At 36.9% G+C, this 20,714-nt stretch overlaps 1 protein-coding gene across 2 annotated transcripts in view; it reads left to right on the forward strand.

Moving 5' to 3' along the window:
• The window catches only part of CNTN4 (contactin 4), a 3,809,844-nt gene that overhangs the window by 2,455,771 nt on the left and 1,333,359 nt on the right, over nt 1–20,714 (forward strand). For both annotated transcript variants that reach the window (XM_044078010.1, XM_044078011.1), the window contains exon 8: nt 3,228–3,330. In XM_044078010.1, the coding sequence (XP_043933945.1) occupies nt 3,228–3,330 (103 nt within the window). The remainder of the gene's footprint in view (nt 1–3,227; nt 3,331–20,714) is intronic.

Raw genomic sequence — 20,714 nt, forward strand, 5'->3', positions numbered from 1 at the left:
TCATCTCTAGTCTCTTTTGATACACCAGGTGCTAACACTTGTGCCGCCTGTTTTTTTCCACACCCTGTGTAACAGCTGCAGCATACAAAATGTCATCAGTCAGATATTCCTGTCTGTTTCTAGTAAAACAAGACACTTCTTTAGCATATCTTCCACCAATTCCAGTGTTTTGACAAACAGTAACTGCATCCACGTGTTTCATTGTTAATGTCTCGGTGTCCACATATAGCTCTCCAGGCATGATATCCAACCAAGCAACTGCAATTCCATCCTCTGGTTCTGCCTTCTCAATCACTGTGCATAAAACATTGTTTTGTTTTAAATCTGCCTTTCTAATCCACAGTCACCATATTCTATGGTACTCCACATTCTGTACCATTTATATCCATTTTAGTGTATTCATTCTTATATTTTTCATATTCCACAATGCTTATCTCTTTCAACAATGAGCAATGCTCATGCTCACTCTCAACCACATCTCTGTCTGGTCCCAGACCTCTGGCTACCTAAGTGAAAAGAGTAAAAGTTCCTCGATGCCCTAGCCAAATTACCCCTGGCAGTCTAAATACTACCTTAGGTCTCCCTAGAAAACAGGACAAGTGCCTAATGAGACTAACCTGATCAACGAAGGATAAACTAAAAAAAAAATATATATATATATATATATATATATATATATATGTGTGTGTGTGTGTGTGTGTGTATATATATATATATATATATATATATATATATATATATATGTATATATACATATTAATAAGCATAGCACAACTTGTTTTTCATGTAAGAAAGTTAGATTATTAGAATGTAAGACAATGCTCTTCTTATATCATCCAAGACAGTCTCTTGACTTCAGCAGAATACTCATCATGGTAGAGAATACCAAAAAAAAAAAAAAAAAAAAAAAAAAAGTCCTTCAGACTGCATTATTTGCTTCACTGGCATAGGCTTCATAATAAGCTTATATGTGAAAGGTGTTTGATAAGAAATTGAAAACCCTGGAATATGACTGAAGGAATACTTTGTTGTAATATAAACTGTGGATTTAATTAGTAGGCGATCAGAAGAGTACAAAAACTTGTATTTTCAAGTTGTATATCCTGCACTGTAACAATTCAAATGTCAAGATTATTTAGGACTAATTATTTAATTTAACATCTGAAAGACCTGCTTTGAGGGTTTTTTTTACAGAAGGGGCTAAAACAGGAAATAACTCTCTATTATTTTTTTAATACCTTGCCACCCTGTGCTGCATATACAGAATTAAATCTTTCAACATTTGCTAGTAATGTATGTCTATGAAATAGAATCTTTTAGGAATTGCTAATATTGTAGTGTCCAGCTTTGCCTATTGATGCACCAGGAATTGTGTGTAGCTGACCCTTCATTTTTTCATTCATTGTATTAATTCCAGACAGTAAGAAACTGCTTGGCATTTGAAAAACACTTTCTGATGTTGTTTTTGCATTTACGTTCAAAGCATCTTTGGACTAGTGGATTTTGCAGCCATCAGGCTTTTGCTATCAGCACTCATGGAAGGCTAGAATATAAGAATTTCATGACCTTGTAAATTACCTCTTGGCTGAAATGTCATATTCACTAGTGACCCCATTTAATGACTCAGTTTCTAGCCTTTCTACTACATTTAATGACTTTTAGAATAAAGACATTTTGAGTCCACTTAAAAATTAAGTACCTTAGAAGGCTTTCCTATCTGTCATTATATCAGCAATTAATGTCCTAAACGTGACCTCCCAAAATGTCGGTCATTCTTTTATGATTTAAGGGACAAGAGGTGAGGAAGCAATATTCTACACTAGTTCTTTAACACTGGTAAAAGAAAACACTATTGTAAATAAAAATAATGCGAAAACTATCACAAACTTGTGCATGATGTTATCTATTGAATATGAACAAGATTAAACATTTACTTTTGTAAAGTTATGTTTTTCTCCCTTTCCATTTCTTGTTGATAATATTTGAGATGATCTCTTTTATGATGCCTTCATATGCAAAGAATATACAGATGGCCATAACAGCTGTTCTTGCTTTTAATCTAATTATTTCTGTCAGACCATTTTTGTATACAACTGTTAACAAAAATTAGAGTATATTGCAATACATCTGTCATTTTGACTACATATACTTTCGTGGTCAACTGTCTTAAAACATTCATTGTATAAAATGCCAATGGTTGCACACATTGCTAGCTGGTCATTTTAGTGTTATTAGCAATCTATCATGAATGCACTGCCATTAACATGTATAAGGATCTCAAGTATGGATTCAGTCAAGTGGGATTGCTTTTATATATAGATATATATATATATGTGTATATATATATATATATATATATATATATATATATATATATATATATATATATATATATACATATATCTATATATATAGAGTGTGGACGTGTGTGTGTGTGTCTCTGTGTGTCTATGTGTATCTTATTTGTATTTGCCTTTTAAACATTGCTTATTAATGGCTATGTGCGTCTGTAACATAATGCCACACAACAGGAAAAAAACTGTTTGCATTACACTTACATATTTGATGAGCATTTAAAATGCACAAACAGAAAAAGTAAACTGCAATTTTCTTTATGAAATCTATTTCCTATGCCACAAACGTCTCATTATACTTGCTTTCCTCATGAAATGGCATGGACAGTGACCTTTGCAACCTTTCCTTTCTCGATAACACTCAGCAATGTTTTTGTTGATTTTCTGAATGAAGTAATTGATGTATAGATACTTCATTTGCATGCAGTGTCTTTCTTCTTAGCAGTTAGTGTGCAATGCCTCTCTTCAGAACAGGTTTATCTCATTTGTCTCTGGTCATCACAGATAGCAATGCTTTGTTGGTTTCTTTCTGATCTTTAACTGTATGTTTACTGCTACACTGGAACAAAAGGTTGCTGATGAGAAGTTAGTGCAGAAGACACATGTCCTATTGATTTCTACAAAGTCAAATTCTTTTTCTCTCTGTAAAAAGCTTTGAAATAAAAATCAGCATGCCCCTGAACAAACAGAGTCCTAGGCTACAAATTCACTTAGAAGTGATGCCATATTGCAAAGCTATTAGACAGAGATCATCTTCTGCCTTTTATAGTCTGCTTAATTGTGCAATTAATGATGCATAAACAGTGCTGCATTATTAGCCGAAACACAAATTGAATAGCACAAACTGACTGAATTATTTTAATGTGTTAACAGGGGTAATGGGTGAATATGAACCAAAAATAGAAGTTCAATTTCGAGAAGTAGTTCCATCAGCTAAAGGATCAACTGTGAAGCTGGAATGTTTTGCACTAGGGAAGTAAGTAATTGACTGTTAAATGTATAACTATATAAGTATATATATGTATATGCAAACATACTTTTTGTATTGATATATTTCAGTTATGTGTATGCTTCTCTCTCTTTCTGTGTGTTTGCATGTGTGTGTGTGTGTGTGTGTGTGTGTGTGTGTGTGTGTGTATATATATATATATATATATATATATATATATATATATATATATATATTCTATTCCTACTGAGTTAATAAGAGTCTGTTTTTTACTTCACTGGATCCTTGTGTTTGTCATGCAGTTTCGCCTTCATTTTTATTTTCAGTATTTCATCTTTGCTACTACAAAAAGAAACTACCAATAAAATCAAGTAATTATATTTTTGTTCCTCATACTGATCAGATGTTAAAAGCAGTCACATTGTGAAATAAATAAAGAGCAAACTGTCAGACTATAGCAATGACCACCTATAAACCTATAGCTTCAATACCTGTATATAAGAGGACGTATATCTGATCGCCTTTCAAATTTCATAAGATTACTAGGCTAATGGTTTAAGAGCCCTAACAAGCCTAGCCAGGATAAACCAACCTGATGTGGGTACCCTAAGGTCAAGAAGATGGCATAGGTTTGTGCACATGCTTGAGTATTTTACAGATTGCCCCCATTCATAAAGACATAAGCACTACACCAGGTGTGAATTTGTGATTCCCCATCCATTAATCCAAACTATGTGTGAAGAGGGCTAGGGAAGGGCTCTTTTTAACATGAACAGGAAGTCTGTTCCAAAGGTGGGGTAATCTCTGTGATGCATATCTGACTGAGCACCATGTTTTGTTTGAGTCAATGACTAGGCTTAGATCCCTAGATCAGGTGACCCTCATGCTATTTGTGTTGCGTATATGTAGCAGCTCCATCAGGGCTGGATTTGTGAGTGTTTCATATGTTAGCCATGGGTCACCCCTTAATAGTTGGTGGGAAACAGGGTAAAGGGATAGGGCTTTCAGTCTATCTACATAGGACATATTGTTTACACCCTATATTTTGTTTTGGAGAAACCTCTGGGGTTGCTCCCACTGTTGTAAGTGCCTAATCAATTACATGCCATGTACAAAATACAAAATTTTATAACTGATCTGGAAGAGGAATTCCTACACTGATTAAGAAGCTTGGCCATATATTCTCTATGCTCATTGACTGCAATAATGCTGAAACAGATACCGATCACAAATGGTCACTTATCCAAATTAACTTATTGGACTCACAAAAATATATATATATTGTTAGCCACTTTGTACCACCCCTGCATCTATTGCTCACCAAAAGACATTTTTAGACATAATCATCCTCATTGTGAAAAACAATAAATGAATCATAATAGGAGATGTTAGTCTAGACCTCTGAGGCCCTTTGAAATTCAATGTATTACTTAAGAATCTGACTTAATACCTATGTAAATAAGGTTACATAGCTTGTCATTATTATTATTAACTTCTGAGATAAATGACCCTCAGGACAAGTCCAGTCTAACTGCCTCACTTACCACTGCTCTGTGATCACTACTTGGCAGGGTAGAACTCAACAACTACTGCATGAGAGCCAAATTTCAGAATCCCCAAAGTATGCTGTGTTGTAAGAAATGAGTGCAGTTTGTTGGTTTCATTTCTATACTTTTACCTTGAAGATTATTTATCCTTATCCATCAGCGTGTCATTACCCATACAAGATATAATATATTTACTAAAAACAAGGTTACTTAAAGGGCAGCACTGTAATCTGACTAACCCCACAAATTTTTCAGTTGTTAAAAGAGGGATATTGCATGGAAAGAGTAGACAAATGTCAACATTACTTGTCACTGACAAATATGTTTAAATTATCACTAATACAGTTAAAACTGCCTATTGATGGAAACTTAGAGCAGTCTCCATTCTGTAATCAAAAACAGTTCTGGAACACTGCCAAGTCTGTACTATGTGACAAGATCACTAACATTAAGGGAAATACCCAAGACATGCAGCCACTGACTCTCCAAGGCTTGAAATGCGGTATAACTAACCCACTACAAACTACTCAAATTGCATTCAACTATATAATTACACACAACATCATGGAACCATTACATATATAATCTGACTACTTTTATTTCCACTTCAGGGCTATTAATGTCCAAAGAATAAAATAAAGCAAACAACTGAAGGGTGGTCTGATAGCCATGGTGGTTAGGGCTATTAATGTAAAAGATACTAAGGTCGAGCTTGGAAAAATTCCATTTAACTCAACGTCACCGTTTTTGTGTATATATTTATTTATTTATTTATTTATTTATTTATTTATTTTTTAACAGGAAAGTCAGTCTGGGAACTGAGATACCCATTTTCAACAGAGGTCCAGGGAGAAAAGCTCCAAAAACAAGGCTAGAAATAAATTTTTGACAGTTCAAAAGAAAAACATTCAATAAACATTGTTTACAAAATATTTCACAGCAAACTATCAACAAACATTATTTACAAAGCATAACAGAAATAAAGAAATTAATTTTTTCCAAGATATTGTGTTCTAGAATCAAAAATACTATAACAATCCACTTGTGTAGTAACCATAGTATGTATAGATAGGACTGCATAATTTGAACTATAGGTGTGGCACAGTTGCATAGTGTATTAGTTGTCAGGTAATATTATTGGTTGGAGTGGAATTGTTGCAGGTTATTTAAAAAACTGATATGGTTGGAAGTCTGTTTCATGACTTGGAGATGGTGACAGAGAATAGTGAATTAACATAATAATTATTAGATTTATTAGCAAAATTTTATTTAAGTTCTGAGGATCTTAGGTTTATATTTGGCACATGCCATTAGATGAGATTTGACAGTGAGGGTGTTCTAAGTAGATGATGAAGTATTTTTCTTATGTGAGTAACTGGGAGAGGGTAATGTGTTGAGAAAATTAGGCCAGTTGATTTTATTGCACACTTTGCAGTGATGAGGGTGGTTTGGGAAGCTGCAGATGCATTTGCTAATTTTGTTGCAGATGCTAGCTAGTTTATGTTTGGTGGAAGAGTTAAGATTTGTTAATATTGTTGAGAGACATGGGTGGGTTGGAAGGAAGAGGGGGGTGGCAGCTATTTTTTTACTATGTTCACTTAGCAGGTGCTTTGATCTGTAAAGTGACCCTACTTTTGTAATTTGTTTTTTAGACTGCAATGTTAATGTGCAGATCATATTTTAAATAGCTATGAATGATAGCTCCTAGTAATTTTGTGTTGATGGTGTTTTCAGTATGCGTGTTGTTTGAGAAGATAATATTAATTTATATTATATTAATTAATTGATATTATGTTTTTAGGTAGGAATAGGATTACATTGGTTTTGTTGGTGTTTAAGAGCAAGTGAGATTTATTTAGCCAGTTATCTATAGAGGCAAAAGCTTCCTGTGTGATGGTTTTTAAGATGGAAAGATTTGGGGCTGAGCAAACTAAAGTAGAGTCATCAGCATACTGTATTATGGTGGTGAGTTTTGATTCCTTGTGCATGTCATAAATGAAGATATTGAAAAGTATGGAGGATTGGAGAATGTCTGTAGTGACTGGAAAGAATGTGGAGTGAGAGTTATTCTGTTTTACAGACTGAGTCTGATTGTATAGATAGTTACTGAACCAACTAGTTGTGGGAGTTGTGAGGCCTATAAGATTTACTCCTTGGAGGAGTATTTGATGTGAGACCATGTCAAAAGCATTTGACTAGCCCAGGAAAAGGATGGAAACAAAATTACCTGTGTTTTTAATTTGATTAATTGTATCTATGAGATGTAGCAAAGCAGCAACCATGATGAGTGGATGGTAAACCACAAATTTGTCCCACAGGGTTCCACCTGTGTCCCTCATTGACAATGAGGTTTCTTTCTGGGGATAAACTCTTGGCTAGGCCTGTAAGGGCCTCAGGGCTATTAGCCTAGTAACCTCCTATGATCCTGTGTGGTGAGGTCAAAAGCCATGTTGCATAGGTGAAAGTAATTGGTTATCAAGTAGAAAAACTAAGAATTGCTAATGTATGCATTTTTCAAGTACTTTGGAGAGGGGAGAAAGGATTGCAATAGGGAATAGTTTGACAGTTTGGTGTGTGAGCCATCTTTGTGTAATGAGATTATGAAGGAAAATTTCCAAAGGGCTGGGATGAAGGAATTAGAATAGATACAGCGTAGCAAATGGTGTCAATGGCTATAATGAGGAATTTGGATGGCAGATTGTTAAGAGCTAGTGTTGTGAATTTCAGTTTTTTATGTATTTTTCATGGTATTTGTTGGAATGGTTGTTGTGTTGCACTGGGGTATGGAGCTATCATCATTGGGGGAGTTAGGTGGCTTGGGGTGTAGGCTGTTATTGTTGAGTTAAGCAGGGTACTGGATATGAAGTGTTTGTTGAATTTGTTTGCAATGTCCCTGCTGGTTTCAAATGCGAAGGATTAGCTGTGGGTTTTCTTCCCAATTTTAGAAGGTTATTTAAATATAGCCTAAATGTTTTAGTCTTTTTTATATGTATAGACTGGCTATGGAGAAGACATTCTTTTTATTAAAATGAGCTTGTACCTTTTTCCAGTTTCTGAGGCATTGATATCTATATAGGAAGGAGTGGGTCCTAATTTTGTGCCATTGTTTCCAGGCATTCTCTCTGTCTCTCATAAACTGTTTAATTTAATGGGTTAGTCACAGGGCATAATTTATTTTCACTCTTTTATGTCTCAGTGGGGCTTGATGATTTAGTATGGTTAAGAAGGAGCTATTGAAATGACAGAAAACTTCATCTAGAGTCAGATATGTGAGGGGGTCCCAGTTACATTTTTCACTGTGTCATTAAATATGTATCTATCAAAATTGGTTATGTTTCCCACAGAGTTGAAGTAAAGGGGTTTGGGGACTTGTATTCTCTGTTGATGTAGGTAGGGTGATGAGTGCTGAGAAAGTTGGGCGGGGGGGTTGCTAGCTATCTTAATTTCTTTCAGGGTTGGTTGACAGTATGCAGTATAGTATTGATGTTTTTTGGATAATTTGTCATATTGAGTGAAATGATAGAGGTTAATATTATGGGGGTTAGAGTTACGTTTTGTAGAGGTCCAATCTATGTTAAGGTTGCCGAGCAGGATGGTTTCTTGGATGAAAGTAGATGATAAGTAGCTGAGTATAATTTCAATAGTCATTGTATTTTTGGGGGAAGGGAGATGAAGGTGGCTACAATAATTACTGATTTTTGATTGCTTAGGTAGATTTTGGCTATTGATGTTTTTTCATAACATGCATTACATCATAGTTGGAGGTGGGTATGGATCTGTGAGTTATCTTGAAAGATGATGACCATGGCCCCAGACCATTTACCTATTTGGTCTTTCCTAATGGTGGTGTAACTGGGAGGAATGATTTCTTCATATATAATTTCAAGTCTTAACCTGGTTTCAGAGATAAGTAGGATGAAGGATTGATGGAATTTAATCCAGGCTTGAAGGTCTGATATCTTATTGCAGATGGTATGGGTGTTAGGAGTATATATTTTTAGGCCGGATGAAGAAAATGGGGTTTGTTTTGTTTTAGGGGATTGCTGAGAAGGGGATTATTTATGAAGGGGATTTGGGTGAGTTTGGTGTTGGGTTTATTTAGGTGGCACTAGTGTTGGGTCAGGTGTGGGGTGTGCATCTATACTAATTATTAGTTTATTGGTGTGGGTGGTAGAGTTTTTGAGGTTATGGAGTAATAGTTTTGGTACTTTGTTCACATTGGAGTGTGGGGTTTTGTATCTGGTGGAGGTTAGTAATGTATATTTTTTGAGTAGTATTTTGTCTATGACGAAGAGGGAAGGCCCGATTAGTGTGGGCAGAATGTAAGTAAGTTATTGTGGAGGACTAAGTCTGACAGTAGGTAGGGCATGATTCATAAGTATTTCATTGGCTTAGGATAGTTGAATTTCCTATTAGGGGAAGTAGATGTATATGCAAGTTGGGAGGTATGAAATAACTGTTCAGAACAGTATAGAAAGGAAATGGGAGGAAGAAAACTTCAAAAAAATGGGAGTTGATAAGAAAGGATGTGGAAAAAGATTGCTGTTTCTGACGTAATTAATTGGTTATTTATTAGGTTTTAATTTGTTGGCTATATTGACTGGTATGGGTAGTGAAGCATCAGATTATATGATTTGGCCAATAGAGTTTATGATATTGAGATTGCGATCAGGTGGTATGCTTTGGTCAATAAATTTAATGATATGGGGACGGGTGGGGAATGTAGTGAAGTCACTTACAGTGTGGCTGAGTGGAGTCCCCAGAGAAGAGAGCCAGATCCTGAGCTATGGTAATGTACAGAAAAATACTGCTTATACATCAGTAGTGTAATCAAAATCTAATTTTAGATATTTTTTATTCTGTGGGTTGTTTTTTCTTTTTATCAGACCAGTTACAAGGTTGCTGATTTTTATATTTCTACAGAGCTGCTTAGTTTCAGGGTGGAAAAGATTGAAATACAGTACATGTCTCGAATTGGGGTGTGAGGGGAGCAAAGCGAGCCACACATCCCACTAATGTGGGAGAAAATCAGTCTAGGCCTTCTCAAACCCAATGATTCTGCATAACCAGCCCATCAAAGGTAAACAAATGGCCATGGTAGAGTTCTATTGTGGCTGTTAAAAGACAGAAAGTAAAAGCGAAGGTATACCACTCTAAGCTGATGATAAACCGTGCAGAATGTGGAGCAATGTAGTAAAGGATGCTTAAACATGAAAGCAGCCCACAAAACATGGGGAGATTAGAGGAGTAAAAACACAGGTAAGCAATTTATACCCTCTATACATGCAGGCTTGCCTGTGGCAATGTTTTTAATACTTAAGATCTTTGAAACAGGATACAAAAGTGGCTGGATTTTTGCTGTTCTAAGTGTTCATTAATAATCTCCCTTGAGAAAATATAAGGTGAAGGATCAGATGAGAAGGCAAGAAATGTGAAAAATGCATAAATATAGTTGCAAGTATAGAAAACTTCTGGAAGAACCTCATGTTGATCAGGAGAAAATGCAGGAATGGTTAAGGAGAGGTGAATCCAAACCAAAAGATGAAAGGTTAATATTGGCAGCCCAAGATAGTGGGCTACATACATGCTGGTTTACAAAGTCCTTTGAACATGTTGAAGAAACAGACAAATGTAGGTTTTGTGAAACAGAACTGGAAACAGTCATACACCTTCTTGCTAGATGTGACATACTAATGTCAGAAGGATTGTATACCGAAAGACATAATAACGTGGCAAGACTGTTGCACTGAGGATAGTGCAAACATTATAATATTGAAGTAGATGAAAACTACTGGAAACATGACCCACAAAGCATCATAGAATGTGATGAAGTCTACATCACATGGAATCACCCATTACCAACAGCTCAAAAGACAGATGAGAGAAAACCAGATATAGTGGTCCATGAAAAGAAGACAAAAGTAGCATTGATCAGTTAAATCCCTAGACCTATTGACTACAGTGTCTTGCATACAGAGAGATGCAAAGTCATAAAATACCAAAAATTGCAGGCAGAAATAAGAGCAATGTGGAAGAACAATAGACAGTTGCAGTAGTAGTAGGAGCAACGGCTCTTATAAAAAAGAATCTACAATCATATTTAGATATGTTCCCAATACATGTACCTCCACATGAATTGCAGAAGGAGTCACTACTGGGCACATTGGAGGTGCTGCAAAGAGCACCTTTGGCTAACATCAAAGATTGAAACAATACTAATTTCATGAAGTTTAATCGTATTTTGACATAGGAATGGGGTCCATTCCTGTCATGGTATTAGAAACATAAAACACTTGGAAAAATTAAAAAAGAGATATCAAATTTAAATATCATTCTTTCTGCTGATGACATTGTTATTACCAGAGCATCACTATTACAGAATAAAATCACAGAATCTTTACAAAAATATTTCAGGTGGAATTGCTTCTGCACTAATAATTTAATATTGCATTTAAAAAAAAAATAATGCTTCAGTAATGCTATATGGGATGGATAGTAAGAGTGGATTTTACACAACCATTTCACATCATTGACTCACATCAGCAGCCACAACCACGTTACTCAACAAAAAAATTGGTCTTATCCTAGATGAAACTCTTACTTTTTGACCTCACATTGAAATTGAAAACTCCTAACAATAGAAACTACACAAACTATTGCCAATATTGTCATCAGTGTTCTCCTGCACAAAGTTAGGATACTCCTTTTCTCCCTCTATTACCCTTACATTCTTCCTGATATGCACAGCTTCTCCATTGGACAAAAAATAAAGTACTATACAACAAACATGTCAGTGATTTCCAGGACTACCAGTATCTTCCCCTAAAAATATAATTGGCTTTTAATAGATAGTAAAAACTCTTTCCTCCACGATATGCTGAACTGTTGATTGCTGAGTGATTGCTGCTATCTCCCACTTAAGGAACTCTCTTCATTTTGGAGTACTTCTTACTTTCTCAAAAATAGAGATGACAACCTCCTCATTAGGCCACCTTATACCCTAGCAATCAATGAAAATTTTTCCAAAATAGTGACAGAACACTGGAATAAAATCCCACAGGACAGCAGATCAACCACTTCCACAAAGACTTTTAAAAAATCATAAACACAGTAAGGAAGCCAGTACTTCTTTGAAACTCACACATAACACATCAGTTCAAAGCCACGATTACTTTATTTACTCACTGTATTGAAATACATGTCGATCAAGTGATATTAGCTACCTAATATTTTCCTTTACATTTAAGGGCTGTGTCCTTCATTATCTTATACTTTTTCCCCTTTCTCTTAAGTATTAACTTATTTATCCCTACTCCATTATTTTCAACACCAAGCTCCTCCTTACTTTATACAGCAATCTGTTTCATACTACATTCTCTCTCCTCATTCTTCCTATCTCCATTTTCTCCAATAATTCCTTTCATGTACATTAATACTTTTTTCTACTATTAACTGTAATCTTCTACACTTTGTATGGATCAATAACTCAGTTCTAGACATTATGTATTAATTTTATCTCATTATCCTTAACCTTCACTAATGGTAATTTTTTTTAGTTCAATTATGTATATATTATTCTTCTATTACAAATCTATTATTAGAACTTACTTCCTTAACTCACCTTATTATAATACATATCAGGCCTGAATCATTAACTTCTACACTTAGTATACACAATCTGTATTCAAGAACATCCCTACCACATTTTGGTGCTTTCTCGTCACTCAGAAAGATTATACTAAGTATACTTGCTGTCTACACTTTCTGATAACCTCTATGAATCCCCTTAATATTTAAGAATACAAGAACATCGGTAGGAAAACTAAAATTAGGAGGAAGAAGATGTAAGTTATGCTTGTGCTGTCTGTTCACACAGAACTGTGTACACTTAGTGTTGGTGTTAATGGATCTAAGGGATTGTCTTTTGTAGAGGTCATCCCTGAAAAGGGCCTTTGGACCTTAGCACCATAGCATCCACCTGATTAGCAAATGTATGAATGTATAAATAAACAAATGGACAAACAATCAAAAAATTGCACCAGATTTGACAACTTCATGTTAATTACTCAAATCTGTGTCAATTTACTGTAGAATTTTGCAAATTAAAAATACATTTCTGGAGAAATGTAAAGAATTTTTACTTCTTATGTAAATAACATATTTCCACCATTCCTGTGTTGTTCTAGTTAAAACACAGTACAATGCAAAATTTCACACTGCAGTGGTGAAAACCCCTATGGGTGTAGGTTGTGTTTAAAATGCTATCTCACAGTTGTACATTCAGATTTCATTAGGAAACCTTTGGATAATGCCAACAGGATCATCACTTTAAAAATCTCCCAACAGTACTATTATGCTTTTAATGGTATCAATAGAGCACAACGCTGAGTTTGGCATGACCTGTTTAGTTGTTCAAACATTTCATTTGGTACCTAAAGCATGTTACAAATGAGAAAAAACATACTGATTCTAGTAATATATTCATATACACATACATATATGTGTGTGTGTGTGTGTGTGTGTGTGTGTGTGTGTGTGTGTGTGTGTGTGTGTGTGTATGTGTGTGTGTGTGTGTGTGTGTGTGTGTGTGTGTAGATATAGATATATATATATATATATATATATATATATATATATATATATATATATATATACATATATATATATATATATATGTATATAGCGAGATATATATATATATGTATATATATATATATATATATATAGGAGCACTTGACAATGCCAAAATCCTGAAAAATTGAATTTCATATGGCTGAGACCATATGATCAAACTTCCGGAATCCCGACATTGTGAACGGAGATCTGCATACAGCGCGGAATGGAAGATCTCCTTTTTTCCTTGCTGTAATGCGATCTCATACTTGGAATATTTAAGTAGCAGGGGTGTGGCGGTGTGGAGAGAGTGCTTGCCCTCCTGCAGAAACATTTAAATTGTTGTTTTTTTTTTTTTTTTTTGGATTTCTTTCGAAAGTTTGATATTCCAAAACATCGATCATATTGTCTCGTTCTTATGAAATTCGATGTTTTGGAATTTTGAGATTCTGAAGTGAATCCATACAGAGATATGAAAAAGAAAGCTGGCTTGACACTTATTTGCCCCCTTTTCCAAATTGTTTTTTGCTACATTAGAATCAAGCCAAAATTAAACAGAAAACAATGCACTGTGTTGAATTTTGTGTAAAAGTAGAATTTATTTGCACATAAGAATAAATTATTAACTTAATTTTGAGTTGGCATCAGTAAATAAAACTTAACTTGCTGTACAGCATGAAAATCAGAAAAAAATTAGGGTGAGGCATGCAACATACCAAGTGGTCAAAATAAATTTAAATGGTCCAGACTTACAGTCTTTTGGTCCTCATTGGACACTGTGGAGTAGGTCTACATTCTCTTGCAGCACTCTCTCCAAAATCCAGCATTTGGATGCTAACTCCTTTAATAGATTAATGTTCAGTTCCATTGCAGAGAATCCTGATTAAATGTTCCTGTCTGGAATGCTTCACTTTCCCTCACTAAGAATGGTTCTACCATTTTGGATTTAGCAGTCCCAGAGTTGGTGAGATGAAGTATCACAGTCTTTGGATCCTTACCCAGAGTGTGAAAACAGGTGGAGGGAGTATGACTGAAACAAGATAATAAAATCAGAAAGTCTGACTTCCTGGCTGACTCCAAGTCTGACTCTGTCTGACTGCTCCAAAGATTGCCTGAACAGAATGTCTTAGAGTGACTGCCTTGACATGACTGCAAGTCCAATGACTAAAATTACTGGACAGTGCAGTGGTGCAGCGGTTGCATTGTCACCTCACAGCAAGAGGTTCTCCAGTTTGATTTTTGGCTGGGATGCCTTCTGTGTGGAGTCTGCATGTCCTTCCTGTATTCATGTGGGTTTCCTCCACGTGCTCTGGTTTCCTCCCACATAGCAAAGACATGCATCTGGAGCATTTTTCCCGGGACTCTGCTGAAAATTGGCTTTGTTCCAGGTTAGATTTTCCCAGTAAACAAATATTAAATAATAAATAAAACAAAATAAATAAAAGGTCATTTAATCTGCAGTATATTTATTTGCAGGACTTAAGGGGGGGGGGTTGGAATTTCCTTTGTACTTTCTCTGTTTATTTTACTACAGTAGTTTATCTCTGATTATCAACATACCTCGAAAAAGGATGGAACTGCAGCGGTCATTTTCTTTACATCCTGTGAATTTATTGCTCCTTTCTGAACTCTTAACACCTTTAGTGTCTAAGAAGCAGGATTGCACATAGTTTCACGCATGTTTGTTTATCGCACTGATGACAGGGTACTCAAATTAGATGACAGGCAGAGTTTAGTAGAAGGAGGCCTTTGCTGCAAAGTCATGTTGTGTATTAGTTTCTGGACATTACAGAGACCTCTTTGCTAGGAAAGCAAACCTCAATTGCATACATTTTGTTTTTTACAGGATATGTTTGGAAGTAGCAAGATTAAGTCAAAGCCATATATATATGCAAAAGAAAAAAAAACTTATGGTGACGTGTAAGATTTTTACTTTCCATTAAATTACAGCCAATAAAAACATATTCTAAACTTTTTTTTTTTGTTCGGCCTGCTGAGCAGATGTTGAAAAACAAGTGAAAGAGTAAAATCAGTACAAAGACTGTGGTCTGTTAATTGTGCATTTTGGTCTTGCAAAGGCTTTTAATAGTCAGGCCCATCATGGAATAATTGAGAGATCAAAAATTAGTAAATTAAATCTGCATATTGTAATGTTAGACCACAGCTGGTCTGTAAACAGACTATAAAGGTTTTTCTTGTAGGAAGTAATTCAGATTGGATAACAATCTCCTTTGGCATTCTCCAACAACCTGTACTTGATGCAGTTCTTTTCTCTGTGGTGTTCTCCTATATTCACTGGGTATTTACATATATGGATGAAATAATGATTGGTTCATTTATTACTTTTAGTAGTGACAGTGACTCATTGAATGACAATCTTTTGGAAAGTATTAGATGGCTAAACATAATAATTTTTAAAGACCTACAGATTTATGTAAATAATAATCTATCATTTAATAAGAATGCAATTTTAACGCAGGAAAAAGGCCCTCAAGATCATATAATTTGCATTGAAAGCAGTGATTGCAAGGTACAGTGATGTGTTAAAACACAAGGCCAGACCTTGACCATACACTATATGTGAAGCAAACCTATTGAAACAAGAGCAGAGAATATTACCAGTAATACCACAAGCAACAGAGACAGTGAGTTTGTGTCAAGGTTAAAAGTATTGTGATTAGATAGTGTTAACTACAGATTGATCTGTAGCATGTTATTTGAGCACATACATCAGTTAATACCTGCTACCTTGCCTTGACATGTGTCATCGTGAAATAACCTTCACAAATCATAAGGTATTGTATTCAGCCTTCATTCATAGGTTCATAGGTTGGTACTAGGCTATCGGCCCTAGGGCCTATACAAGCCTAGCCATAAAAATTCCCTGGCTATTTCTTCCAACCCTATGTACTTCCCTGGACCCCTGTCTAGCAGGGTGACTGACATGATCCCCAGGGTGAATTTCCTTTCTCCCATCCAATCATCAAGGTTCCTTTTGAAGAGGGCCAGAGAGGCGCTCTGCTTGACATGTATGGGCAATCTATTCCAGAGTCTGGGGAGTGTCTGGGTCAGGAACCTATGCCTCCAGCATGTTTTGTTTATTGCAATGACAAGGTTTAGATCCCTGGAGTGTGTGGCTCTGAGGGACTGGGATTTCTTTAAGTGCAGCATGTCCAACAGCTCTGGGTTTGATATGGCCTTGTATGTTAAGCAAAGATCGCTTCCGAGTAGACGATATGCGACAGAGTATAGCTGGAGTTTTTTAAGGTGGTCAGCACAGGGCATCTGCTTTAGGCCTGTGATTCTTTTAGTGAGGTATTTCTGCGGCCTTTCCAGTTGTTGCAGATGTCTTGAGAGGTTGTATTCTATAATGGGTCTAATGAGGGATGAGTACAGTGGAACAATGACCTCCTTTTTTCTGGATGAAAAGCCTTTAGTGATGAGGTGTGCCACATAGAAGGATTTTCTGACTGTTGTGGTGATGTAGTTATTGAAGGTGAAACCACTGTCCACCTGTGTCCCTAAGTCTCTTATCACACTTTCGGTCTTTAGTGTACTGCCACCTATGTGGTAATTCATAGGTACATGTTTTTTCCCAAAGGGGATAACTATACATTTCTTGACATTGAGCTTGAGCTCATGGCTCTGGCACCAAGCATCTGTTTCTGTAAGGCCCTTTTGTAGAGTATCCACATAATTTGGGGATTCAATAATGGCTCCCAGTTTGCAGTCATCTGCAAACTTTGTTAGCTAGAGTCCCTTAGTGTTGGGCTGTACTTCAGAGAAGTAGATGCCAAACAAGAGAGGTCAAGAGAGGTCCCAGGACTGAACCCTGAGATACTCCACTTGTCACTTGTCTGGAGCTGGATTTGGAGTCAGCTACTTTTACAGTGTGGGTTCTGTCTGTAAGCCAGTTGGCAACCCATCGAGTGATGTAGGGATTAATGCCCAGCTTAGTAAGTTTATCTATGATTCCAGAGTGGGGGATGGTATCAAAGGCCTTGGCGAGGTCTAGGTAGGCTGTGTGGACTGCCTTACCCTCATCCACAGCTCTGGAGACTGATTCAAAGAAGTCAGTCAGGTTCAGAAGACAAGATCGGCCCTTCATAAACCCAAACTGGGTGGGGTCCAGTGTTTTAAGGTTGCCAATATCTTTGTTTATAAGTTCCATGATAATACGTTCGATGGCCTTGCAGATCAGGCTCATCAGGCTGATGGGGCGGTAGTTCCTGGGATCCAAGGATGATCTTCCCTTGTGGAGTGGGATAACTGCGGCTGTGTGCCACACTTAGGTGAGGTGCCAGTTCATTTTGTAGTTCGTGTAGTACACAGCCCAGGATGTCATCTGGTTCCATGGATGCTGTATTCTTAGCTTTGGAGAGCATGTTTTTTACCTGTGAGGCCATTATTAATGGAATTTGGCAATCTTCCAGTATTGAGATGGGCCATTTTGGGGTGAGAGGGGGTGTGAAGTTGGCACTGAATCGATCTGCCAGGATATTGTCAATATCCTTGGGATCAGTATATTTAATGCCATTCTGTTGTAGCTCAGAACAGATCTGAGCATTGCCATTTAGATTCTTGACATAGTTATAGAATGTCACGTGGTTGTCTTTGGAATCTTTGGAAATTTTATTTTTGTAACTAGCTTTGGAGGATTTTATGAGGGATCTCAGCTTCTTACTGAGGCTGTTAAGGGAGTTTTTTTGCATCCTGGGATTTTCCTTTTTTCTGCATCAGTTTCTTCCTTTTTTTGTAAAGTTTTTTTATGGCAGGGGACCACCAGATTGGCTTCCTTTTTTTGGATGAGAGCATCTTGGTTCTATTTGGGATGGCCCGATTCATGCATGAGTGGATGTGCTCGTACAGTCCCTTAGTGTAGGACTCAGAAGTCAAACTTTCAGTTCCCGTCTGCATGGGTGTCATGAAGTTTATAACTTCCGTTGATTAGCATGAAGTTAGCTTTGGAGAAGTTTTTTTATGGAGGTTTCCTTACTGGGGGGTGGGGGTGGGATGCAGATGTTAAGGGTGATTTGCTTATGGTCTGACCTGACCAACGAGGGGTGACCATAGGTGTGGAGCATCAATTTCCCTAGGATATCGGAGCCCATGGTGGGACTATGAATTAGTTGATCCAGGGCTTTGGAATTTATGAATTCCAAGAACCGTTGGGCAAAGGTGTTGGTACATGAGTAGTTTTCCCAGTTAATGGCAAGGTAGTTGAAATCACCCAGTATTAGGGTGTTTGGTTGTATATTAATATTTTCCAGTATGTTTAGAAAGGTGTAGTTAGAATCTTGGGGCATGGTGGGGGATCTGTAGCAAGCTACAATTTGGATTGCAGTCTTACCTAGTGATAGTTGCACCTGGAAAATTTCAGACGCATTGTGTTGGGCAACTATCCTGGTGTTGTGAATATCCTTGGTGAATATGGACACTCCTCCACATTTAGTGTTTCGATCCTGGTTTGGTGGCCGAAAAGTGTGGTAAAAGTTGTAGCCTGGTATTGCAGGGGTGCTCTCTGGAGCCTTGAACCAGGTCTCAATTACTGCACAGATATCGATGTTCTCCATATTTAGGAGTGCCTTGAGAGAGGGCATTTGAGGTTTAGACTTCTAGCATTGAGTAGTATTACCTTCAGATTTTGCATGCTTGTACCTGTTACGGTGGTGGTTTTGTCCTTTGAACTTTGCCTAAAAAAGGCACTACAGGGGTGGCAAGAGCCTTAGCCAGTAACCTGAATCCCAGGGGCAGCAGGTGCGAACATCTCTGGCAAAGCATCATGGTCTGTCGATCATGTCGTCCCTGGCAGACAGATACTGGACCCCCTTTGAATGACACCAGAAACTTAGCCAATTGTTGAAGTAAATCATTTTGTCCTTATATTGTGGTATCATTCTGGGCGAATGCAGGATGCTACTCAGGGCTAGGGTCATACCTGCCTGGGCCACATGATCCGAGAGCTCTTCCATGTCTCTTGTCATGTACTCCAGGGAGGTACGTCTTAAGTCATTCACTCCAACACAGACAATGACAGTCATATTTGTACTTGTTGTGGAGTGACTTGAGTGCATGAGTTATGTGGTGGATCCTGGCACCCGACAAGCAGCTAACTGTAATTTTCTCCTTGTTCAGCCTGGTGAGTAGGACATCAGTGTGCCTGACTATAGAGTCACCTATGACTAAAGTGTTAGGTACAGTGTCTTGCCTTAGGAGCTGTTGCTGGGTAGCACACTGGTGTTGTGAGCTATGTGACACTTTGGTTGTGATTTGTGTTTGTTTGCGTTTCAGCTTCGAAGGTCCTTGTTGCTTGAGCAGGTTACATTTAAGGGCCTCTGCATATGTGGATTTAGTGTTGCTATGTGTGGGTATTGGTGGTGTGAGTTTAGAAGGGCTATATGTTGCTTGAAGTGTAGTGTGGGTGTTTACTTTCTCCTCTTGACTGTCTAGCACAATCTTGGGTGGAGAGAGTTTTGCTTCCATTTTGGCTATGTAAGTGCATCTCTCACAGGTTGTAGTGCTGGGTGGTTGGAGGAGAGAGTTGTCTGTGTACATGAGGCAATTACTGCATTGCCCCAGTATGCCCAGATTCACCAGGTGGACAGGAGAAATCAACGGAAGCTGACCCTTGGACATCCCTTGGCTAAATTTAAATAAATAGCAATAAAAAAAAAGCATTCCATTATCAAGTACATCAGTAAGACAGACATAAATTTCAACTAGAGTAGATCTTCATTAATAAAACCATGTTGGTACAAGTCATGTCTATTACCCATTATTCTATCATGTGCCATTCATTCCACTAGGTACCTTCCAAAACACTACCCCAAAACAGATGTCAAACTTACAGGATGATAATTATTCAGATCAATCGTTTTACCCGTCTTATGTACTGAAGTAACTGTTGATAATTTTAAAGTCCTAGGTAAAGTACCATACCTGAACACAGAAATAAATATATGGAAAAGAGAGAAAGCTAAATCACCTTTTATTGCTTATAACAGTGTGGAATGAATACCATATGGTCCTGCTGATGTTTTATTCTGGAGCTTGTTTATTGCCTGCATAACATTTTGTTAGAATGCTTTATTTATTACACTAATTATGTCTGAGTTTAAAATACATATAGAAGAACTGTTTAACCTCTTTTAATGGGTTTAATTTCATAATCATTTTACAATCTCTGTGGTTGCTTTTCAATTTAATACAGCAAATGTTAGCTCTACAGATAGGTGAGTAACAGGGTTTGTG

This window comes from Protopterus annectens, chromosome 7.part0, assembly GCF_019279795.1.
Source record: "Protopterus annectens isolate FY-2018-M chromosome 7.part0, PAN1.0, whole genome shotgun sequence".
NCBI classification, from domain to species: Eukaryota; Metazoa; Chordata; order Ceratodontiformes; family Protopteridae; genus Protopterus; species Protopterus annectens.